Raw genomic sequence first — 21,789 nt, 5'->3', positions numbered from 1 at the left:
AGAAGCTCTGCACTGCTTGTTCAGTGAAACTCCCCACAGTCAGGTGAAATGAAGCAGCTTGTGACTCTGCGTGTATCAGGTGAAGTCTACACCCTCCTAAAGCCAGCAGTAGGAGTTGGCACTGACAGGAAGTGCAGCGCACAGGGGCACTGGCAACAACTAAAGTAACACATGCCAGATAGGCTAGTTGCTGGTGACATTACACACATTTTCTGATCTGTTTTCACTGACTCTGCTCAGATTAATGACCTCTTGTAATGTTGGCAAATGATTTTGTGGGGAAGCGTGTTTTCAGTATTTACAATCTGCACTGAATATACCAAAAAAGTGAGAAAGAACTGAAAAACTCACAAGAACTGTAAGATGTATTATATTGTGCGCTGGAACTCCACTAACCTGTTTCTACTTTTTTGTTTTTGTTTTTACAGACTGGCAGAAAAGAGAAAGGTGACCCCCTGAACTCAGCCATTGACAAAATGACCAAAAAGACCAGGGACCTGCGAAGACAGGTGAGTCCTTGCCCGCAACGTCTCAGATCTACTGCTGATGAAAACTGTTTTTTTTCATTAATACACCTCTAACAATAACCTTCACTATTTTTTTTTACTGCCACTATAAAAAGAGAAATACCAGCAATATTCCAGTCCATCTCAGTGCTATTTCAAAAGATCAGGTCACAGTTATGTATTTTTCTAAGTTACATATTTGGCAAATGTTTCTCAAAGAGCATCACATAGTGTATTTATTAGAGAATTTATTTATTGAAGTTGACTTCATACTTTCATGATTGTTTATAGCAGGCATATACTAAATATGGAATTGAGCTAATTAAGCTTATAAGTATGGCACATAGGAACAATATTCCTTTGATGGTTTTTCGTTGGCTTTGTGTAGAAATGAAGACAAATGCCAAACAGTTATGTATGTATATATACAGCACTTAACTTTATGAGACCACTTGTCACAAAAACTGACAAAAATGTATTTAAACTTCAAATTGTTTTAATTTGTCAGGCAAAAAAAACCCAAATTCACATTTTAATACCCAAATTTAAGCTTCTCTGAGAAGTCAGAAATTAATAACATTCAACCACTGAAACCAATGTTTGTGTTCAGGAATGCAAGTAAATAACTCAATAATTTGGCATCTTGGTCAAAAAATAATGCTGTGATTTACTATTTTTTCTGCTTTTCTTTTTTTTGTTATAGAACTGTAAATCTGAAAATTAATAGATAACAACAATAATTATATTTCAGCATTAAAAATACAATTGTAAATAAATAACTTACTGATGGATTAACCTTTACACAAACAAAGAAAAAAAAAGATTTTGGCAATTAGCAATGCAGCTAATATAGGCCAGCTGTAGCATATATCTCTTTGCAGATGCAGGGTTGTAAACACTGGATGGACCGGCAATATGCATATAATAGTATATCATATCATTGCATCTGTAACAAACAGGACCAATAATTGTTATTGACCGAGCCCCTCTGCCACCTAATCGTGATAAGCAGCATCAGTGGTCGTGGGGATTCATTTGAGATGGTGCTTTATCTGACCCTAGACAGGTCACTTCTAATAGGGAAACAACAGAAAAGTGTTCATGTAGCTTTAGAGCAGACAGAACCACCTTTAAGACTCAGACCAAGCAATACCTGCCATCTGCTGACCCTATGTGCCGCAATCTTTGATAGCTAATGATACCTTTAGTCTGGGGCACTCCAGCTCTGCCAGCATCATTCACTTTTCTGCCAGTGGTTTTGTTTTCAAACTGCTTTGAGATTTCCTCTTATTTGGGTTGGCTGCACATCATGAACTAACAACTGACAAGAATTGTAATGAATAAAATTAATATCAGGCCACATATATAGCATTCAATTCTAATATTGTATCATGAATCTGGATTAAAAAACCAAAAAAGATTTCTGAAGCTACCTTCTGGTGGTGAATAAGTACACGATTCCTGCTGTGATACAAAGTGTCAGAACTCAGAAGCAATGCTGGTTCCTTTCTCATCTTCACTACAGACAAGATTAATCTGGCTTTCCACTGCTGGATCTTACGCAGAGGAAAAAAACAGCCAAGACACGACAACACTTAATGAGTGCGCACAGGTGTCTGTTGATGTAATACTGTGACTGCAGTGTGCTTTAGAGCTACTCTTTCAGTCCTAATCAATTATACTGAAGTGCAGACTTGAGTGCAGTTGAACCATCTTCTTGCCCCCCCCCAAAAAAAAAAAAAAAAAAAAAAAAAATCAGAACATCAGTTGTGTTCAATATTCCGTTTTTCCACCGTCACATCTGGCACTTCTTGGAAATCGACTGTAGCAGCTTCCTGCACAAACGAGCTATGGCTTTGTCTTTCCTGACCTCTGAAGACCCAGAGGATCATTCCAGATGGGAGGCTATAACTCTCCCTCCCATTGGGCTTTTGGTGGGGCTGCCTGACAGGCTGGCAGGCGGTATTCACTCTGACAGGATGTTCTATTGACTCAGGGGTTGGCTTGACAGAATGGGCGGTGTGTTTGAGCTTTGAGTTAAGATGGGAGGGCAAACTTGCAGCACACTTGCAGGCATTACATAGTGCTGTGATACTGTAATTATGTCAACAAAACACATGTTGAGTTTAGCAAGTCAGTGGCACCGTGTAGAGACACAAGACCTTCCTGAGGGGAGGAGCACGGTTTTGCATTTGAGCATCCAAGTTTGCGACATCTCCATTGTGTAAAGGAGGGATCAAATAGCAGAGCAGACAAGCACAGATGACAGACAGCATTTCTAAAAGTGGAGCAGGTAAGACCAAACATGCTGTGCAACAACACCACCAGAGACATGCGACATTGTTTTCTCTTTCATGCTGTTGTGTACACATAGATAGCAATCATAAGCTGTTTCTTATCCGTGGACAATTCAGCTGATATCTTTTCCGCCCTGATTTTGTTTTCTTGGAAAGAATAAACTCTTGCGATGCTTTCTAGTCTGGTAGAGGAAATGCAGTGCGGCTTAACCTCACAGCATTAAACAAATGTTAACAAAATGTTCAATTGCCAACATTTTATATATATTTTTTGCTTTTCATTCAAAAAGGGAAACTGAGAAATGCACCAACAAACATAGAGCTGGCCTTTATGACTCAAAATTGCAGCCTGGTTCCCTGTTATTCCATTCCCAATGATTACACAGTTGGTCTTTATTCACAGAGTTTCAGTTTTTTGTATCTTCTTATGAGAGACCTTCAGTGAAGTGTACAGTCAAGTTATTGTTATTGTAACGCCTCAGTATGAATGATGCCCGTAGTTGGTAGAAGATTGCAGCATCTCTTCAGGGAATATTTTTCAGTCATGTCACAAACACTTGTACTTAGCGACGAACCGAAAAAACTTTGGTGGTCAGGGTCAGTGTGACCTTCATCCTATTCTCTTAAACACAATATTGCTTGACAAGTTAAAAGAATTTCTTCAAATTCTGCAGAAATACACATTTGTACGCAAGAGATGAGTAGTCGGTGGTGAGCAACAGCTCAATTAATCGACTGCAATAAATATGGTATGCTCTTTAATTTACATAAATTAATAGAATTATATAATTGTATAAGTAGTTTGAGGAGCTAATGTACTCCTTTTTCACCACAAGCCTATGCTGTAGGCACTTTTGAGGCTCGTCTGTGGCCCTCAGCAGAGTAGAGTACTGTATTAACCCATATGGAAGAGATATATATAAATCTTATAAAGTTTGTATCTGTCTTGTGTGAAAACAGATATAAGATCCCTTGAAAATTTATATAAATGAAATTTGTATGTTCTGGATACTTACTAAAACAATATATGAAAGTAATGAGAAAGTGGCCACTTTCATGAGTAAATAATATAAGCCTTATATGATTCATTATATGAAGTAAGCTACATCTTATGCAAGTCTTTTATAAGTTTTTTCTATTTCTTTTCCATATGGGAAAATTTGCAGTCACCAACACCCCTTAAAAAAGGCAAACATGTAGGCAGTCTGACTAAGAAAACCACCTGTGCACACACTTTTATTTCTTGACAAAATCAGATCACAAGTTGTTGTTTAGAAGGCAACTTTACATAAAACTGCTTCCTCATAAAAAGTCAGTACCTTACCTAACAAAGAGCAGATGACGCACAGCTGCAATATTGCAATGAACACTGTTTATTGAGAGTAATGCTTACTGTAATTTAAGACACAATTTGCTGGTTAACAAATTAATTGCATCCACGGTAAACTAATATATAATATGTTAAGAAAGGTCCTTGTAAGGTTTTGCTCGGCACATCAAGTAATCTTATTTGTGCTGTGGTTTTCACTTTGCTCCAATACAGAGTAAATCCTTATGTTCTCGTAGAACCAGCCTTATTGTTCTTATTCACTGTTTTAATCAAAGTACACTTGGTATAATTAAGAAGCCACTGCTGCTATGTCTTGTTTGTATTTTTTTCCATAAGTGTGAAACAAATTGCTTTACTACTCACTTATGATGCTCATGCAAAAGAGAAAGTAAATGGAACTCCATTAGAACATTTAAATGCAATTAAAATGTAACATAAAACTAACTGAGCTTTGACCTTGAGGCTTCTTAACAGATTAGAAAAATAAAATGTCAAGGCCGGGCTAATGAGTGATTCGAGTATTCTGAAGCACAATAATTAGCCCATCAACTCAAGCTTGAAAATTAGCAATCCAAACTGGCATTTGTTTAGGAGAGTGGTCATTTCTAAAGTTCAGCTTATTCATAAACAAGCCATCATTTCTTTATAATATTAAATGCACGTTTTAAAGCACTCACTTGACTTTTTCATGACAAAAACACTGTAATTATTTGTTCTGTGCCACTACTGTTCAGAGCTGGAGGTAAACAGCATGTCACTTTAAGGCTTGGCCACTTTCAGACATATATGGGGAAATATTTTGTGAAATAGGGGGGAAATGTTAGATTATAATAAATGTATAAAGATTTGCAGCAAACCCAAAAGCTCTTAAATCATTGGGTCTTTTATAATGCCCCTAGTTTTGAGTTTACCAAGTCAGCCTGCATTTGTGTTCAGCACGAATGCACAAAAAGTAAGTTGTTGCATTTAAATTAAAGGCCTGTTTGCCTCAGTGCACAAGTAAACGGTTTCTTATTACAGAAATATCAATCTTATTTCGTCTGTGATCGTTTGACTATCTTTAAAAAACTAAGGTTGGGGTAGGTGCACAGGAAGCAAACTGAGGACCCTGGGAGAAAGTAGTCATTTGGCCTCTTGAACAGAGAAGAGTGTGGAGTGCTTTATTCACTTCAGAATATGTGTGAAATGTGCACCTACTCCACAGATGTAAAACACATTTCCACAAAGAACTTAGTTCAAGCACATCAGTTGCCATCCAATAGTTATAGGTAAACTCCCCCCTTTTCCTTTCTGTGTGTTTCACACTGAGCGAGTTGATGGAGACATTGTTTTCTCCGTACCTGTAATCAACGAAGCAAGCAAAACAATTGAAAAGACATGTTTTGCTTGAAATAGGAGGGTGAGTGGACTTTATATAAGGCAGGCATGAAGAAGCGTGTATGTAAAAAATATAAATAACAACACTCATCAACCCTTTAAACTATAGTATAATTCTGAGTTGGTTTTTTTCTCTCTCTTTATTAACATTCACTTGATAGCCAGACCAAAAAAGCCATTGGAAATGAGCCATGTGTTGAACCTCCTGTCGTCTTGTCTGTAATGGATGCATCTGTCAAGTCATCTCTCTGGGCCATTTTTTGACTGATGGCTGATTCCAGGATTCCCTATAGCACAACTGCCTCGCATATTTTGCCTCACAAATTTAGTTTTTTTTCACTCCGTCCCCCTCCTCTCTGTCTGCTTTGGGTTGTTGAAATCATTTCCATTTTTGCTATTAGATTGTTGATTGGTGCAGCTGTTTTTTAATTGTTTAGGGTTTTCATGTTAAGGAGAAACAGCTGGCACGAATCTTGTCAGCTGTAACTCTTTGTTTAGACTAACAATTTCCAAATTATTTTTGAATCCCTTTGATCCGTTTTTTTTTTTTTTTTTTTGCAAAGTGTTCAAGTATTCAAGTTTCATTAGCTATGGTAGTGAAGATTCCTCTTGGGGGGCTGCAAAACACATATTTTTCGGATTCGTTTATACAATTGTATATGGTCACCAGCCACTTTATTAGGTTAAACTTGCTAGTATCAGGGTGTACTACCATGTTCAGAGTTGCTTTAATTCTTTGTAGCCTGGATTCAGATGCTCTATTGGATAGAGATCCGTGACTGTGGAGGCCATTTGAGTACAGGGAACTCATTGTCATGTTCAAGAAACTAGTTTGAGATGGTTTGATGTTTGTGACATGGCATGTTATCCTAATGGAAGCAACCATCAGTAATGAATGTGGTCAACAGTACTCAGGTACGCTGTAGCATGTAAAAGATGCTAAGTTAGATCATACTGAGATAAGATAATATCCCTGACACTAGAGCAGGGCAATATGACCAAAAATATTTATCACGATATACATTTGAAAACTTGCGATAACGATATAACTGATGATATAATTGACACTAGACAAAATACTTTACAACTCCACAACTTTATTAGTGCAATAAACCCCATCAATGTATTTTCACTTAAACAAGCAGCTGTTTTTTATGTGCATTAAAGTTATATAAAAATTTAACAGTGCAAATGCAAAATCCTTGCTGACAGTTGAACCAAAAGGCATTTCCAGTGGAAATTGGCCGACATGTCCTCAGCATAACCATGTATAATATCCACAAAACTTAAAAAGAGGTTATACACACACAACACAATAATATTATGTTGAAGCGCAGTACGTATCACTCCGCGAGGCTCCTGCCTACGATAGCCGTAATGCTCCGACAATCCATCAAGCGGTGCGGGTTCGTAGCTTAGCAAAGTCGTACTAAAACATTTGACAGATTTTCGTGTACGACATAAAATCGTTTCGAGGTCAGTAAACACAACCAGAATTCATACATAAGGCACATTTTCAGAAAAATCAAAGGATTGATTTTAAGTGTGCCGTATTTTCCAAACAACACGGTAATAACGACGGCCCGCTAGCATACTCTACCAAAAGTAGTGCTTTGTTGTGTATCTGACGGACGAAAGCTAAACCAGTTCCACACCACTGAAGTTGCAGCATTTTTACAAACCAATTCTGGTTCATCCGTTTCATTTAACGATCCGCTTTCGCTCTTCTCATTCTGCGTCTCCGCCAGGTGCGTATGGAAACATAGGCACTGCGCATGCGCGTTTTACCCATATTCTATCGCGATATTTCATTTTCCTATCGTTGCCCAAAATTACACCGGTATTACTGTGAACGGTATGATATAGCCCAGCCCTACCTGACACCATCATGCCACCACCAGCAGCCTAAATTGTTCATATAAGACAGAATGGATTCATGATATTTATGCCAAAGTCTGAACCTACAATATGAATGTCACAGCAAAACTTAAGACTCATTGGATAAGGCCGTTTTTGTTGTTTGTTTATTTTTGGTGGGCCTATGTGAATTGTAGCTTTTGTAGCTGACAGAAGTGGCACCTAGTGTGGTTTTCTGCTACTGTAGGCCATTGAAGTTTAGAAATGCTCTTTTGCATATCTGGTCAGCTCAAAGCATTTAGGCCATTCTCCTATGACCTCTGGCATCAATAAAGCATTTTGGTCCAGAGAACTGCCGCTCACCTTTTCAGAACATTCTCTATAAAACCAAGAGATAACTGTGTGAATAAACCTCTGTAGTTCAGCAGTTTCTGAGATTCTTAGAGAAGCTCATCTGGCCCCATCAACCATGTCATGTTTAAGGTCAATAAAATGACCTTTCTTCTCCTTTCTGATGCTGGGTTTGAACTTCAGTAGGTTGTCTTGGTCATGTCTACATGCATACATGCAAGAAATAATAAGCAGCTTTACTTAATCAGTCAGTGAATGATTGTACATCAAGTTGTGTTTTTACACATCAACATAATCCTAAATCCATGTTGTATGAATGTCCCTGCTTTGATTACATTTGAGTACAATGCAGAAAATGTCCAAGTACATAAATAGAAAGATAAAAAAATCTAGACATCAATATCCTGTTTTCTATTTTAAGAACTATAAGATGCTTTTTGGGTGGCCCAAAAATCTATGTGTGAAAAACTTCCACTTTAGGACCTTCAGGGCTATTTTCAGGGCAAAAGGAACCTACCCTGAGAAAGTCTTTGGTAGGGCTAGAGGCTGATTGGTTTTACTTGAAGACAGATAAAAGTGACATATTTAAAACTCCTGCAACTGAGTGCAGGCACAAGAAAGAAAAAAGAATGGGGGGAAAAAAAGAAAATATAAAAATATAGGTCAGAAATACATCAAAGAGGCGTTGCATGTTTTTTCTTTCTTTATTACACCAGTGATGAAGTCCAGAGAGATTTCATGTCAGAGAAAGCTAAAGGCAGTGAAACAGACAGAGAATGTGAGCAGGAGAAGTAAAAAGGGAAAGAAGAGAACCAGTAGCGTTAATGAAAACAAAGCAGTGAATGGGAGAAATAAAATATAAGTGTCTGATTGTTTAATATTGACGACATTCTATAGCACTAAAATTACGTGTCTACACATTTGCACAACGCTGCAGGAAGGTGCCGCATTGCTGGGTTTTTGCAACTGAAGACTAGTCTTCATTCTGTCCACTGTTGCTGCTTTGTGTGCGTGCACACAGACCTGCAGGTACAGAACAGAAAGAGATGGATATAGTCGAGAGCAGAAAAGAGAGTCGGAGACAGACAAGAAAATAGTCCGTATGTGTTGGAAACACGGCAACAGTAGTTCGAAGGAGCCTTTTAGCAACCTAAAAAGGTTCCTGAGAGCACAACCTCCGGACTGATTGGAAAATGAACCTTTTCTTCTTTTTTCCCCCCCCATAGTCAAAACACATGTATGCTAGGTTAACTGGAGAATTTAAATTGGCCATATGTGTGGATTAAAGGTAAAATGCCGTAAAATGTCACTTGTTGAGTGCTTTGCACAGTTAAAGCTAGAAGAGCCCAATAAAACTGCCAGTCCGTTCTATTTGAATCCTTACTTCTGCTGCATTTTATCTTGTTTTAGAACCCTATAAGTTTGTTTATAGTGGTTACTCCACTAACTCCAATGACTAATGAGTCTTGATCATGCCCCAGTGAAACATGGCTAAAGCAGACCCTGTTTGTAGCAAATCATCACAACTTTGTAATCAGACTGCAGCCTGCCTTTTTTCCTACTTTTCCATCTCCAACTGTGGCCCCACTCTTCTCATTACACTTGCTAATAATGTACATTTTCAGTGTGTGACATTAATGATTGAAATGCTACTAATCAATGTAGCAAACTAGGTTAGTTAGCCACTGCATATGTTGTAGAATTTTGGATGAGACACACAGTAGATAAGCTTTACGATATTAAGTAAAAACGAAACAGCTCAATAAAGGTTCATAATGGATAATGTGTAACCAAAACTATGTATTTAGGGTTGCAGCACAGTTACCATTCACCATGCACCACTTCTGCTTGCCTCCTCATTGAGTAACTAGAGGTAATTAAGCTGGGCTTAGAAGAATAAAAAGATGCCAATCAGAATTCATCTGCTCAGGTTTTAGGACAGACTAGCGATGTGGCGCTGTAACACACTGCGGAGCACAGGAAAACCTGACTTCACACAGAGCACAAATGCTTAGAGCAAGACAAGCACCATTTTTCATGTTGGATACTTCTGTTAGTACACTTCCTTGTAGTACACTGTCTACATAGTGGCTTTGAGCACCCCTGGTTAAAGTTTCGGTTGCTATCAATAAATAAGTGAGTAAAAGATGACCTGATTTCCAAAAGGCATAAAGCAGCCTTCTTATAGCCTTCTCCTGTTTTGCGGTTATCAATTATTAAAATTTTCAGAGTGCTATGCAGTTGCTTAGAGAAGCCCATGGATGCAGATTGCTTAGACAAGGTTTCAGGAGTCTGAGTATTTAAAATGCTTTGAAATTTACATCACTTGGCCTTTTCAAACGATGATTGTGAACTTGCTAATTAAGGTCTGAGACCTTAGTAAAAGTTATCTCAAAGCTCAGATCTCTTGGGGTGCCCCAACTTTTGAGTAGGACTCCTTTCCTTTTATTCATTCTAAAACTGTACAAAGCAAAACCCATTGCTTAAATGTTGAAAAAAATGTTGTATTGTGTTTAACTGTATGCCTTTTGGAGATCAGTTCATACCACCCCACCTCCCTTTCTTTTATTCTGCTCGGCTTAGACCCTGCACCCACCCTGGTTCGGTTCCCCAGCCCCACTCCCCCCTAAACTGCTACTTTGGTGTCTGTTTTTTGTTTGCCCTTAAAAAATAATAATATCCCGGTTTTATTGTTAGAACTGGGATATTTATAGTCTCTCCCACTTTTTCCTTCCTCTAGTCTCTTAAGAACAGATCGCACTCAACTTTTTGACCATTGTGGGTACACCATCTGGATACTCATAATGCACTGCGTGTTGTAATAATTGTCAGCGTGAGCGTGCTTATGCACTCATACTTGCAATTGTAAGTAGGATTCGAGACATGGCAAAGTACTGTGTGAGTGTTTTCTGTTATTGCAAGCAAAGTAGGGAAGGACAGTGAGGATAGAAATGAGTAAAACTGGAATAAAGGATCATAGTGCACCTACACAGTGTGTGTGGATAGAAAGAAAGAAGTATGTTGTGCTTAAAATTGGCTTTATAGATTTCAGCTGTAGGCTGAAAATGCATTTTACAATGATTCCTCAGGTCTTTGAAATCAGCCTGTAAAAATATAAATGTAAATACCAATATCATATATTGATATGATAAAAACCTCTTTTTTCCTCACAGTCACTTCCTATGCTGATCAACTGCTGACATACATAGATTCAAGGCAAACATTCTTGCGTGCGCCAGTCATTATCTGTTGCAAAGAAATGAGTTAACATAACATCATGGCTTTGTGACCCTGAACAGACCAGAGCTTAGAATGAGTCAGTCTCTCTCTGATTTGAGCACACTGGCTTCTTTCCTCATCTCTAACACATTCGTTCCTCTGTACTAAAGTTTCAGATCACTAGTTTCACAAATGATAGTAGTAACTACCTTAAATAGTACATTTCTCTATACCTAAATATTGTAATCACTTTAATGAAAATAATTTTTATATATTATTTTATGAAAATAATATTTAGGCTCTAACATGCTCTATATGAAGAGTCCTGAGGTCCATAAAGATCATCATACCCTAATTGAATTTGACTGATTTCACCACCAAGTTCCTCATCTTGACTCTTTTTGTCATTGCTGACATTTTTAAAAGTGGAAGTTGTGTTATCAATCCGGCCAGATGGGCAGCTTTGGAAAATGTGAAGGACAGGATACATTTTTGACTTTAAACTATATTTTCATAGATTCCTCGAGCTTATTTTTACTATACCAAAGTAATAAAGTAATAGATAAACAATTAAATGACAGAAAGATTCCAGGTTTTATACATTTTTGTTGTTGTTGTTGTTTTTTAAATAGATCCTTACTGGAAAAAATGGGACATCTTCTGTGACTTAACAAAAACTTTCAGTATTATAATTACAGGACAGTCTGGGCAATGAGCTACCAGAACCTTTTCTATAATTTGTATAATAAAATTTAATTCGAAAGAGTTGTGCTCACAGATTTCTTTCATTTACTACAGCAGCTTTTCTTTATCATATAGAAAAACTGAGACACTCTTTTTTCTTATTTTACGATATCTCGGGGAATAAATGAGCAGTTAAACTTCTTGACACCGACAGGAAGGAGAATTTCACAGATGAAAATGGGCCTGAATGTGAATTTTTTTCGCTGAGTTTCCTCTCTGAGTCCTCAGGACATTACAACAGAACTCACTCCAGCGGTTACACGTTTACGGTGCACAACCTGATAAATACTGAATAAAACTGACGAGCAAGCTCATGGTCTAGCTCCCCACCTGACACTTTGCCCTTGGGGTTTAGAAAATGTGGACTCTTAAACTGCTGACAACTGCTTGGTCATAGCTGGAGTCCAGGCTTTCAGCACCTGCCTCAATCCTTGAGATTCACAGGGAGCAGAGTGCAAATGGTCATTAATCTAACAATAATAGCTGAATTGGAAGCTGTCTGGACATGCCCAGGAAGATGACTTTGAACATGATCAAATTTTAATCTGTTTATATTTTTTATAATTTATTGGTAAGAAAAAAAAGCATTTGAGCGGACATCTTGAACAACGTAGGAGCTTTGTTCATACACAACAGAAATAGCAAAAACAATATTAGATAACAAATAATTACTGGCATTACCAGAAACCAGAAACTTCCTCACTCAGCATTAATCATGAAGCATCTCCACAAGTACGTTTCATCTTCTGCAAACACAATAAGACAATCAGTATCACTCAGTGAACTGCGTGTTGAGACTATACATCCACTAATGCAGACCTTCCTAAAGTGTGGGGCCCGCCCCCTAGGGGGGGCGCAGAGCCATTGCAGGGGGGGCGCGGTATGAAAATGGGGGGAAAAAAATGCTTGGACACTGCTAGCATGGGGCGCCCACACAAACGCAAAGCAGGAGATGAGATGAGATAGCCTTTATTTGTCAGTTGCAGGTCTTTTGCCCACAACCGAGATGACAGACCTTGCCGACCGTACATACAATACACAAACATCACATTGGGGAGACAGGTCAGGCTAGGTAGCGAGGAAAAAAAACATCGAAATGTGTAACACAAAAGGATAATACAGGAATGCACAGATATCAACACACCATAGCACAATAAACACAGACAAGCAACATGGGAAAGTGTTCCAGTGTGTACATCTGATCTGGGACCGCTGCAATCTTCGACTGTGCCTCCAGCTGACCCGATGTCCACATCATGGGGGAGGTAAGCGTTGGAGGTGGCGTTGGATCCGGGGTAGGGAATGTGATGCGTCAGTGAGTGCATATGCATGTGTGTGCGTGTCCATAGTTCAGCTGAGACAGTGTCCTTCATCCTGCCAGGCTAGGTAAACAGTCTTCCAGCCAACCCAGGTGGCCTTGCATGGAATGGGAAGGAACAGACTCAACACAGTCGTTATCAGGGTGTTTTGTTCGGCTCCAGCCTTGAGCCCACAGCTGGCGCCGAAGGGGTAGCCGGATTATGATGGTAATTGTTCTTTTGCAACAACTCATGAGAATTTCAAAGCTGTTCTTTAACACTCCGACACTGGTCTCTCAATCTCAAGATGAAGCATCGCTGAATATGTTTCCAAACCAACTTCATTCTAAGCCAAAGACTAGAAAATATGGTGAAGCATATCTGCCCTTTGGTTTCACCTGCACAAGTGCCAAGGTAGGTCTCCCCTGCAGAATTGGTTTTCTGGGCTGTTCAAATCACGGACAAACATAGGTGCAAAAAATTTTCTTGTAAAACAAAAGGGGGCCTAGCAAAAAAAAGCTTGGGAACCACTGCACTAATGTAACTGAAACATGTAACATGTACACACAGCGACAATGACGTTGGAACAGTTCCACTGAATCTAATCAAATTTATTTTCTGTCACTCTGGGCTCAACTGTCGTCATGCTGCAGGCTGATCATCGCGTCTGGTCGCACAGTAGATGTTACAGGCAGATGGAAGACATTTGTTTTAAATAAAAGCAGGAATAGTCTCAAAGAATCTAATATATATAGAGAGAAAGAGTGAATCATGTGACAAAGAAAGTACACCCTCTGTCAATTCTAAATTGTAATGCGTGAAGACATGATGAATCATGTGGCACTTAGCAGGTCTCAAACTTAGGTAAAGATGGCCTCAAATTAACAACAACACATGTCATACTAAACATGTCATTATTTCTTTTTAGCAAAACTTAGGCCAAAATGCAGAAACACTGTGTGAAAAATTAAGCACACCCTTACTTCTTCCATAGGAATTAAGAAGGTAAGTAGCAGCCAGGAGCTACTAATAAAATTTATTTGATTAATGAATCATCAGCAAGTGTGACCGCCTCTATAAAAGCAGACGTTTTGGAAGTTTGCAGCCCTGGAGCATCGAGGTGTGTGTTAACACCGTGCCAAGGAGGAAAGACATCATCAGTGATTGTAGGAGAAGCAATTGTTGCTGCCCATCAATTTGGGAAAGATTGTCAGGCCATTTCCAAACAATTTGAAGTCCGCCATTCTATAGTGAGCACAATTATTAACAACTAGACACCATAGACCACTTTCAGTCTACCCAGGAGTGGACATCCTGGCAAATTTACTCCAAGGTCAGACTGTGCAATCCTCAAACACACAAAAACATGCTAAACTCAGGAGCTTTTTTTAGACTCTGCTGTCCTTAGTGTGTTAAATGCTTATGTTCATGACAGTATTATTAAAAAAAAAGATTTAACTTTTAACTAGACTTCTTTTGGATAGATGAGAGCAAAAATGTTTAGCAATGGTGGATGAAAAACAAATAGCATATCATCACGAGTGCCTCATACCAACTGTCAGTCATGATGGTGGAGAGGTGACAAATTAGGCTTGGTGATCATGAACGTCACTGTATCCGGTCTTTAAGTCTGAAGTCATTAGCCATGTCTGGGCCCAAACTTCGCTGCAGGTCCCTAAGTCAAATGATCAGTGCAGCATTACTGAGAGTTGAAAAACTGTCTAAATTCTTTTATCTGTAATAAAATAATCATTGTGGCTGCTCTACCAGTTGTAGCAATTAAGTTTAACATCCAGGCATCCATGAAAATGGAATTTATGACATTTATTAACAGAGTTAGAAGTTAGCAGGGAGTTAGCTCGCTAGCTTCCATCTATATATAATATACCATGTTCTGACTGAGGGATTTATGAAACAAATTAAAACATACAGCTCTGCTATCACTTCCAACATAAATGAAGACAGGAAAGTAAACAGCAGTGAAGTTTGTAGGGTTACTGAAGTTGAGCTAGCTGGTATATAATGATGTGATACGTGATCGCTAGCGAAACAGCTATGTTAGCATAATATAAACAGTAAAGCTGGAGGATAAACGCTAACGAACGGAGGACTTTTTTCCACTCGATAAAAGTTAATGTGAGGGTTCCCAATGGTTAGGGGCAAATGCAATCGCATGGCAGGATGCTGTAAACGGACCAAACGTCAGTCAGGAGAACTACCGAGATAATCTATCCACAGTATGAGGTTAGTCATTAATATACTGCTGCATGGGCTGGCCTGTAGATACATCGTAAGGGTTAAAAACTGAGCTTTAAAATGATTAGCGGTAATAAAAACCGAGAGAAGCAGACAGTGATCACTGACTGTTCAGATTAAACAGAACAAGATGCAAAGCATTAAAACATAAACATATTAAAAACACAACAGCCTTATAAATGCAGACTACTTTGGGCCCGGACGCAGGATTCATCACGTCATCACTTAAAGACCGGATACCAAAGAATTCTAGAGTCAAATGTGAGGTTAGACAGCTAAAAAAGTTATCCGAAATTGTGACATGAAACAGGATAATGATCCCAAACACAGCAGCAAATCTATAACAAGATGGCTGGAAAAAAAGAACTGAGGTGTTGAAGTGACGCAGTCCAGACTTCAATCCCACTGAAATGAAGCGGCAGGACCTTAAGAGAGCTGTGCATAAATGAATGCCCATAAATGTCAATGACCTGAAGTAGTGTTGTAAAGAAGGCTGATCCACAATTCACAAGTCATATCGAAAACAATTATTTCATTGCTGCTAAAGGAGGTTCTAGAGCAGCGGTCCCCAATCTTTTTTGCGCCATGGACCGGTTTATGCCTGACAATATTTTCACGGACCGGCTTTTAAGGAGTCGCGGATAAATACAACAAAATAAAACTAGTACCGGTACAGAAAAAAATAAGATTTATTCATAACACACGTGAGAAGACCCAGGAAAACTGAGTTAACGATAAAAACGATAACAAAATAACGCTAAAAACCAATAAAACCCCTGAAAACCATACATTTCACACCCGAGCCTCAACTCTCGCGGCCCGGTACCAAACGACTCACGGACCAGTACCGGTGTCCGTGAGACCGCTGTTCTAGAGGATAATGAATCATAGAGTGTACTTAGTTTTTTCAAATTTTGGCATTTGTGTTTGTTAAATATATAATAGTCTTAATATGTCCTGTGTCATTGTTCATCTCAAATGGCATTTACCTAATCATGAGACCTGCTAAGTACCTCATGCTTTTGCTTTTTTGCTTTTGTTGTTATTTTTTTTTAATGTCCAGATATATAAAACCTTAGTCTACTTATTTACCATTTTACTGTGTATATTATTATTTACACCATGCAGATGCAGTCCTAGCTGCAGGTTAAATGTAACCTTTTTTTGTCGCTAAAATGAAGTTTGTTTATATAGAAGTCTGCGGGAAAACAGCTTGCTTCTTGATCCATGATCTCAATAAACAGTGGTCATAAACGTAGGCTAAAGGCATGTTAAATACAAGATGCTCACCTTTAAATTATGGTCCCCAATAGAATCAAAAAAGAGGAAAAAGCATGGTACTTTCAAATGGACCTATCTAGTGTATGGTTGTGCAATGTCCCTCCCCCTTTTTTCCTTTGCTCTTCAAAACACTACTATGGTAATAGTTCATGTTTAACATCAAGACTTTGACCAGTAATCTCAGTGCATTAAGCCCATCCCTTATACACAGTATATGGATTTAGTAGAAATTCTAGATTTAAAAAGCCGCTGTTTTGAACATGGAGCCAGTGCACTTCCCTCCAGCACCATCCAGCAGAAAGACAAACTTAGCAGTTAGCTAGCTGTTAAACATTTAGCACCCAGAAATATGTCTTAATATTATTAAAGAAAAGGTTTGGAGCTTAAAAGAAAGCATGTAATGGGGTTGTTCCTCCAGTTAACCAGAAGCTTCAGTCCACATAAATGCCAGTTTTCTTCCTATTTAACTGTTTACAAGAAAGTGCTTCATAACAATTTATTACCTCAGTAGTGTTCAGGAATTGTCAGACCCCCAAAGTTATTAAAAAACATGCTGCTTATTTCTGGCGATCAGCAGCCACTATATTGAGAGTAAATGCTGAGCACACAATGGGCTTGGAAATTTGGGGAGCGCTACAATGACAAATCAGTGTTTATTCTGAGGTTCCTTGTTTTCAACACTGGATTCCCTGGACGAGTGTTTTATTTTGCAAGATATACTAAGACTCTGGGATTAGGTATCATATGTGTTTGTCTACAGGCTATTGACGCCCTCTCAGTCACTCTCTCACCGTTTCATCTCCGCACTCTCCTCTCACTCATCATCTTTCAATGCTGCCTGATAGGTATCATATATGAGGGCTATTATTTAATTTTTGATTTGCTCGGGCTGTTTTCCCTCAGCCATTACTCTAGCCGCTTAAGCTGTGATTGCTCTTGACATTTTAATAAGAAACTTTCCTGTGCTGACTCTAAGGTACCCACCACTATGTGTTCCGAATCACAAGTGAAATGTAACAGAAACTAAAGTGCAAAAGTAAACATTCAAAAATCCACCACGGTGTTCTCTTCCAGATTCAAACCCATATGGAAAAGATATATATAAATCTTATAAAGTTTGTATCTGTCTTGTGTGAAACTTGTATGAAAAGCATATAAGAGTGAAAACAGATATAAGATCCCTTGAAAAATTACATAATGAAACTTGTATGTTTTGGATACTTACTAAAACAATGTATGAAAGTAATGAGAAAGTGGCCACTTTCATGAGTAAATCATGTAAGCCTTATATGATTTACTCATGAAAGTGGCCACTTTCATGAGTAATCACATATAAGTTTTTACTATTTCTTTTCCATATGGGAATCCACGATTTCCACTGTAAACAAGTCAAGTTACTAGAGTCTCTCATGCATGTGTGTGCAATCCTTTGTTTTCCAGTGATACACTGATGATAGTGAATGTTTGCAAAAATTTCCCTCAGGATCAGTTTGTTTTTTTTTTTTGTGACAGAACAGATGCCTAATCCCACAAACTGCAGATTCCTCACAACAGAGCAGATGCAACAAATGATTGCTCATCTTATTTTTGAGGATCACCCTCTTATCATTGAACAAAGTTATGACAAGATTTATTAATCATTTAAATGTTTGTTCTTTTTTATTCTTTATGTTAACCACTTCATTGTCAGTTGGGATTTGAATGTATCTTTGGATTAAACGACTGTGCTGAATAAGTAGCATGGTGCAGGAATAATGTAACAATAATTAAAAACCACTGACAGGTGAAGTGAATACCATTGATCATCCTCATGTTATAGGTCCACAAAAAAACAGAAAAAAACATATTAAAATCCAGTTGTAATCACATTTTATTACAGCTAGATGATTTTTTCATTAATGACATTGATGATTTTTCAAATGCCTCTTCAGTTCTGCTCGACAACCAATGTAACAGTGACATTGGGTCATCTATCTACATTTGTTGGTGTGCTAGTTTTAAAAAAAACATGCTTTGCATACATATGACCATTAATGGTAATCTTTATGTATCTCTATCTAACTTTTGGAATGTATTTATTTATTTAACCTTTTAAAAATGGTTTTAAAAATAGTTACGTTGTGATATTTTTGTTATATTTAAGGTGTTTTTTGTGCATAGTGGCTTTTTTTTTTTTATTACCCTTAAGCTAAAAAAAGGGTGATGGGTGTTTGTCATGACCCGGCTGGGCTGACAGCCAACATGGACACCTAAGTTTGTGAATGTGATAACTCAAGAACGACGTGACGTAGCAGCTTCAAATTGATACCATAGGTATATCTACTAGGAGGCTGAGAGGTATCACTGGAGGCCTCCAGTATTTTTATATCTGGTTATGCTGAGTTATTAGTTTACTTTACTGTTCCTGAACCTTTCAACATGTGGAGTTTGTTTGATCATGAAAAAGATGGCCCTACATTAAATCTAATGCTGCACGGTTACTAGCTAGTTCCCCAACAGTCAATGTTCGTTTACATGTTCATTTAAAAGCCAGTATTACATTTAGCTATTAGTATGATAGTTTATAAAAGCATATAAAAAGCTTAGTAAACTAGTTAGAAAGATAAAACTAACAGAAACAGAGTTGCTACAGTTGTTTGCATGCTTGTTGGAGTAAACATACAATCCCAATTGCAAATGCCATTTGATCAGCCTCCACTTGTCTTGGTAGGCTCATTACAAGATTTTGGTATTTGAGTGCAAGAATGTTCTCCTGTTGAGGATCAGAAGTATTTGTGAGGTCAGATACTGTGGCAGTAAAGCCAGAATCACCATTGAATTTGTAATTCATCCCAGAGCTGTGCAGTCAGGCTGTATCTCTCTGTGTGCTGTCTGCTTTTTCACTCATTTTCAGTCAGTGCAATACCATTTTCAAGGGAATGTTTGTCTTGTTGGGGTTTTTTTTGGATTTTTGGTTTTGTTTTTTTTCCTTAAGCCACTTAACACTGATCTATGGATCATTCAAGCATATAAATGGCACCGAACACAATGGATGAACCAGTGTTGTATCATAACACACAACTTAGCAAAGAAACTATTTTAAATTGTTTTTTAGGCACTTTGTTTATATGTGCTGATGCAAAAACACAGAACATGTTCTGCTTTTTTTTAATGAATGTATGATGAATATAACACAGTTTGACAGGCATAAAATAGTGTTTCTCCCAAAGATCTATTACCAGAAACCAAACCTCACAATTATATCACGATATTTAAAGGAACTCTTCGGGAACTTTACAGCCATGCTGTCACATGATAAAATAGGTTGTTGCAACTTTTGTCAAGCTTTTTAAACAGCTGCTTAAAGCACTCCTTTTCCACCATGTAACCATCCACTGCTTGCTCTTGCTGTCCTCACAAATGCTCACAAAAACCTGATATTTTTTATTTTAAATTTACATATATTTCCTTGTTTTAGCAATTAATAGGATACATGAATGTTTTTCTACTGCCTGTAGGTGGCAGTACTGCATTTAGAAGTGGTTAACCTATCTCCATTAAACAAACAAAAAACCTGTTAACAGCTGCCAGTGTGTCTGAACAGTGACATTTACTTTTTACTACACAAACAAAAGAAGAAACTTAAAGACTAAAAGGTTACAACAACTGTTAAGTGGTTCTGAAAAATTCAATGAAATCTCTGCCAGAAATAGCTAGCATGTAATTTGGGAGTGCAGCGCAATGGACAGCCTTTAAAAAAACAAAAAAGGCTGAACATCCCACCACACAGGTTAGTTTTATAAGAAATGAACTATTAGCATTAAAAATGAGCCCAAATCAATTACCTTTAACTTTTCCGTATACTTCTTTGTCTTTGACATGACAGCAGTCTCACAACCTTTTCATTTTTCTGAGCAGTCTACATTCTTACAGCCAGCAGCACAGCGCTCTATAAAAATAAATAAATAAATAAATGCATAGCTATGAATGGTACTCAGAATTTAATACTCATCTCACTTCTCAGGAAATACAAATACTTTCATAGCTAGAACTGCACTGCTTGATAGGTGAGACAAATGGCTCCCCCACTAACTTGTAATGGGCAAAGCCTCTTTTTTTTAGCTTTTGAAATTCTAGATCTATTTTCTTTAAGTGTAAGTGAAATACAGACAGGCTGTTAGAGGAGAGACAGTGGGGGTGGAGTATGGAGGGAGGTGAGATCTGAAAAATTGAAGATGGATTTCAGAGGGAGTGGTGTGTGGGCATCAGAATGCTGATGGTGCAGGAGAGCGTGCAACTTGGGAAATCTCTAGTCTGTATCGTTTCTCCACTTAAACATTAGGATTAGTTTCACTGTTAGGCTTTCATGAGTGTCCTAATGCCTCACGCACTTTTAGGTTCATGCATGTCATGCATGTGTATTTATACAATTAACTAATGATTGATCATCATCAACAACAAACTACTCATAACAACTGCGAAGACATTTTACTATGCAGTTGCATTTCAGTAAATGACATCATCTCTAAGATTATTGTTATAACCTTCACATTTAAAATGAAAAGGGTCTGTTTTTTTTTTTAAATTTATTTGTTTTGTTTTAATATAGAATTCAAATTAAACTGTGTTTGGCAAACAAAAGAGAATACCATAAGGAGGTTTCTGTTAACAATAATGCTCAACAGAAATCATTTCACTGAGCAATACCAAGATAATTGAACACAGAGAGAATTATTTTACATTGCTGGCTTTAATGCACAAGTGACATTCATCAGAACGGAAATGACTGAAAGCACATAATTGATGGGAAATGCTTTTCTTTTTCTTTATACTGTTTTGCACTTACAACTCATTTTAATCTTAAGAATTTATAACACAGTCTAAGTCTTATCTGTCTCAAGAAGATAAAAAGTAGATCCAATCACTTTTTTGTTTTTTGGGTTTTTTGTAAGCATATTTGCCTCTGTAAGGCATCTTTCCCAATGGCTTATGGTATTACATTGTGCTGTTATCTGCTCTGGAGTCTGTTCTAATTGTTCAAAATTTTATTTAGCTAATCTAAATGAAATAAATATGATGGAGATACAACACATATGAAAACATACATGTTATATGAACATGCTGCATTCAAAACCTGTATGATCAGTATGGACTTATAGCACAGTGGTTGTAAGGTAATTATTTTTCCACATGCAAAATGCAGGTCACCTTTTATATCCTGAAGTAAGAAGTAAGATAAGACCTCCAGACAACTCTGATCTTTGCATGTATCCACCACGACTTTCCCCTGTGCT

General features: G+C 37.8%; 1 protein-coding gene across 1 annotated transcript in view; it reads left to right on the top strand.

Annotated features, from left to right (window-relative positions):
- Nucleotides 1–21,789, top strand: part of ctnna2 (catenin (cadherin-associated protein), alpha 2) — a 340,484-nt gene that overhangs the window by 244,098 nt on the left and 74,597 nt on the right. The window contains exon 8 of the mRNA XM_085409840.1: nt 429–509. Within this exon, the coding sequence (XP_085265966.1) occupies nt 429–509 (81 nt within the window). The remainder of the gene's footprint in view (nt 1–428; nt 510–21,789) is intronic.

This window comes from Rhamphochromis longiceps, linkage group LG6 (assembly GCF_057381845.1).
Source record: "Rhamphochromis longiceps isolate RC_006_pf linkage group LG6, R_longiceps_female_GT1.1, whole genome shotgun sequence".
Taxonomy (NCBI): domain Eukaryota; kingdom Metazoa; phylum Chordata; class Actinopteri; order Cichliformes; family Cichlidae; genus Rhamphochromis; species Rhamphochromis longiceps.
The sequence above is the reverse complement of the archived record's forward strand: the minus strand, read 5'-3'. Positions and strand labels throughout refer to the sequence as shown.